The sequence below is a fragment of the Sinocyclocheilus rhinocerous genome, unplaced genomic scaffold (assembly GCF_001515625.1).
Source record: "Sinocyclocheilus rhinocerous isolate Xijiao unplaced genomic scaffold, SAMN03320098_v1.1 scaffold615, whole genome shotgun sequence".
NCBI lineage: Eukaryota > Metazoa > Chordata > Actinopteri > Cypriniformes > Cyprinidae > Sinocyclocheilus > Sinocyclocheilus rhinocerous.
Window position 1 is genome coordinate 492750 of NW_015631049.1, and position 4576 is coordinate 497325.

The 4576-nt window shown below is 35.9% G+C and overlaps 1 protein-coding gene across 2 annotated transcripts in view; it reads left to right on the plus strand.

Annotated features, from left to right (window-relative positions):
- Positions 1-1719, plus strand: part of las1l (LAS1 like ribosome biogenesis factor) — a 9189-nt gene extending 7470 nt beyond the window's left edge. The window contains exons 13-14 of one of the 2 annotated variants that reach the window (XM_016553820.1): positions 706-856; positions 945-1719. In XM_016553820.1, the coding sequence (XP_016409306.1) occupies positions 706-856; positions 945-1038 (245 nt within the window). In that variant the 3' untranslated portion in view covers positions 1039-1719. The remainder of the gene's footprint in view (positions 1-705; positions 857-944) is intronic. The other variant, XM_016553819.1, reaches the window with a different exon arrangement.
- Positions 1720-4576: the final 2857 nt, after the last annotated feature.

Below are 4576 nucleotides of genomic sequence, written 5' to 3' on the forward strand. Positions count from 1 at the left end.
CTAACTTTAAAACAATTATAAAACATTTTTATTAATTGAAATAAAATGAAATGTTAGATTAAAATTTCTGCTTATTTGATAATGGTTTGTTGCCAAGCAACATTTTTAATTACATTTAAAGTACTAAGATTAATAAAACTAAAACTGAAATACAAAATAAAACTAAATAGAATTATTAAAATAGTAAAAATGATTAAAAAAAAACAAATAAGAATATTATTAAAATTTAAATTTAAAAAAAAATCTAAACTATAATAGCATATAAATAATGCCAAATTAACACTGCAGTTAGTTTACAGATTGTCTTGTGTTTATGAAATGTGATGTTTGTGCTGCAGCATGTCTGCAGTTTATTACAAATAAATGAAATGCTTCAACACTTGTTACTTGAATAATACATTCATTCATAAATTCAGACCATCTGCACACTTCCACAGTCATTGCACATGGGGGACAGTCTGTTTCCATGACCCCAAATACTAGGGTGAATTAGCACAAGTAATGTCAACTGGTGTTTAATGTGATGTGGAAGAGTGACATCTCAAAGCCCCACCCTTCTATCATCTGGCCAATCACTGATGAGGACTGAGGGCACCTCATTTTGCTCCTCAAGCAACTGTAGTTGGTAAATTAGTAGTAAATCCTGAGATGGTTTTAAATGATTTGGTTGCAGTTCTTAACTCTGAAGTTTTTGTGTCCAATCAGATAAAGTCCCCTGGAAACAGTATCCGCTAGGAAAGGTTCCAGGACAACCAGAGGACCCCTCCTGTTTGATGGTGGAGTGTTATTCTACATTTACTGTGTTTGACCAGCAGGTGGAGCTAGATCAACTCCCCCGGCACCATGGCAACAGGAGGTGAGAGGAGTTAGAAACTTTAAAAGTTAGGAACATTTAGTTAATATGTTGTAATATGATTTTCATAAAAATAAATCTTTATCCACAGTGTTCCCCTTCAGAGCAGAGCCAGTGGATCAGATGGGCCGCTTTGGACTCATAGTGATTTGAGCAAACTCAAAGCTGGACTCAAGCTGTTCTAACACATACTCAAGATACTCAGCGGCCATAAGATATTGAGCAACCGACCCTGAACTATGAACCCTATGATGCTAAAGACAAACGCTTGAGGCCCAAGCTGGACTGAGGCTCTTCTAGACACACACACACATTAAACCGTTTTTCTTTTATAGTTCGTGTCCATCTTTGTTAGAAGGAATATCAGATGTCTGTCTCACTCTAGTGTTATTAGTTACGGTCCAGGCTACAGTTTGATCTGCTCAGCTCAGTCCTTCAGCTCTTGGCATCTGTTCAACCATCCAGAAGTGAAACTCCCATGAGCAATGTCTCACGAGGTTCTAATGAAGAAGTAGGTGCTGTTTGAGAAATGTTGTAAATTACATGACATTATTTTTGAAGACAAAGTTGCCAAATAAACTTCATTTTGTATTGTGTACTCATGTTACATCTTTTTTTTTTTCTGTTTCTTGAGGTCCAGGTCTGTTGCACTGGAGTTATATTATTGAACATGCTGTTCGTGTTAAACCTCCATGTAAATTACTTCCATTAAGAATGACTGAATATCCTTTAATATCAGCTTCTTTGCAAAGACCTGTTACATTCTGGTAATCTGTTCTGAAATGTGCTGCAATCCCAAAACCAGTAGCGGCACAATTTTGTGGTCTTATCCCACATCTGATTGTTATAGTCACTTATATACAGTGGCCCCAAAATGTATTTGAACACTTAAAAATGCATACTACCGTTCAAAAGTTTGGTGGATGGGAAATTTTATTTTTTTTAATTGAAAAAAATATTTATTTTGCAAGGATGCATTAAACTGCGTGACAGTAAATATATTTGTTACGAAAGATTTCAAACAAAAGCTGTTCTTTTCAACTTATGAAAGAATTCTAAAAAATAAATTGTTTCTACAAAAAAAAATCTTGTAGCGCAACTGATTTCAACATTGATAATGTTTCTTGAGCACCCAATCAGTATATTAGAATAATTTCTGAAGGACCACATTACACTGAAGACTGGAGTAATGGCTGCTAAAATTCAGCTTTGCCATCACAGGAATAAATTATATTTTAAAATGTATTGAAATGTTTATTTTTAAACTAATAATATTTCACAATATTACAATTTTTGATCAAATAAATGCAGCCTTTGTGAGCATAAGATACTCATTTAAAAAGCATTCAATATTTTTACCATTGCCACTTGGTTTAACATTTTGTATCTAATGCAATTGAACACTTACATTTTAAGGGACTAAAGTGTGAGTGTTGGGGCCTCTACTAACTGAATAATTGTATCTTGCTCTGGTGTTTTGCAATATGTTTTGCTTACTATCTTACTTCCTCTGTATGACTTCATTCCATTTTGCTATCTACAGTCAAACAAGCAACCAATAGGAACACAGGCATGATAACCGTTAACCAAATAGAGTCTGGCTTTATTGAGAGGAACAAACACCTTTTGTCATTGAGACTTACATTTTGTTTGAGTCCACAGACCCAAAGCGTTATAAAGGTTTCCCACCCTATTTCACGTTCTTCTTCTTTTTTCTGGTTCATGTTTTTGTCATATTGAAAACAAGTTTAAAAGCAACGTTTCATTCAGTAGAGTAAAACATACTATTGTATGTCATCTTCATCACAGCACGAGACTCAAAAGTGCTAAGACCACTCAGTCAACCTGCGAAGGCGCGTGGGGGGGGGGGATGTTAAATGAACAAAACTCGAATTTAAGAACACGTTTTCAAGATCATCCACGCTACTTCACAATGCAGTTTTATAAGAGCAAACATCGAAGATAATGTCTTTCATAAAGGAGCTGAAATAATAATACATCTGTTTGTTCCTGAGAATCAGTCTGTCGGTGAGTGTTTGTTTGAGCGAGTAATAGCTGGTGTATTCAATATTGAAAACATACATGTAAATGTACAGATTAAATCAGCTCTGCAACCAGCGATGGGGGAAAAAACAACTCTTCTGACAGTTTGAAATGCCCGTTTGCTTTATTTATTTTTTTTGACGTTTTTCTCCTTTGGGCATGTCCAGTTGTCCTGTAGTTTCTTCTCGGACATTCTAGCCAAGCTTAATCAGAAAAAAATGGTAGTTCGTGCAGTTAAATCAGGTTGTCCATTCAGACACCAGTAGAGACTAAGAGCTGAAACCAAAAAAACTCATCTTCTCATTAGCACTTCCGCTTATGAGAATAGAAAAAAAAACAAGCAAGAAGCGTAAGTAGTAACCAAAGTAGTTAAACTGTAAGGCAGGTTACGAGGTGAGTGTTCGTGTTTGTGTTTGTGTAGAAATCTTTCAGTACGACACTCGGATAAAGCTCACATTTTACTCATGAGAGAATGTGCGCGTGTGGCGTCAACTTCATTTGCCCAAACTCACCTATTTGCTAAATAAAAAAATAAAAATAAAAAAAACATTGTGCAAATTCCATCCTATTAAAGTCTCATCTTCAACCTGGAACCTCCATGACTTTACTGTAGAAGGTAAACTATGTTACAGGTGAAACAGCAGTGAATTTACCATAAATTCACACCAGCGCACACAATAGTCAACATTTTACATTAGTTATATCAGTACTAATGATAGCATGTGATCAGCTGACTGCGGTTGTCAAGGCAACCCGTCGAGTCTAAGTGTGTGTATGAGAGATCCCGCACGGATAAGCTGGTAGAGTGTCTTTATGTATGTGAAATGCACTAATACTGTGCAAATACAAGAGGATTGACATTAATTTTCAATATTTACAAAGAGGAAAAATATATTAGGAGTACACAGATTGAGTCAGAATGTGTCTCTCCTGAATCTATACCTTTAACAGAGAGGGACTGAATGATGATAAATAAAGCCACGCCCTAAAAATCCTTCAGTCAAACAGAAATGAAGTTCAGTTCCACTGAGGTAAACTATCACTTTCCAAAATACCCATCAAACAGCAAATTTCAAGGCATGGAAAGGTAAAGGAAGTATGAGAGAACGGAGAAAGAAACGAGAGAGAGAGAGAGAGAGAGATCCCTGTCTGTGGTCTGCCCAGCAGGAAATAAGCCATCTCTATGGGCTACTCGAGTGACACACGGTATCACTGACATTATGGCATTATATTTCTTTATCCTTTTTTTTTAAAACAAAACTAAGCTTTTTTTTTTAAATATATATAGATATATATACTCATATAAGTGATACTGTACAGCTCAGAAATATATATATATATTTTTTTTTTACAATCAAGAAATAGATACAATTTGTATCAACAAGCAAAAGGTCGTTTCTGGACATTTGATGTGTTGGTAGCTTGCTGTTCAACTGCATGGGGGTCTGAACCTCGGAGCATAAGCAGCAGACAGTAATGTAACTTACCAGAAATTAGTTTCTAGATTGCTCTAGAACAGTGATGGGCAAACTTGGCCCTTCCAGGCCACTTTCCTGCAGAGATTTGGTCCAACCCTGATAAAACTCACCTGCCTGTAGCTTTCTAGTAGTCTTGAAGACAATGATTAGCTGGTTCAGGTGTGTTTGATTAGAGTTGGAGCTAAACTCTGAAGGAAAGTGG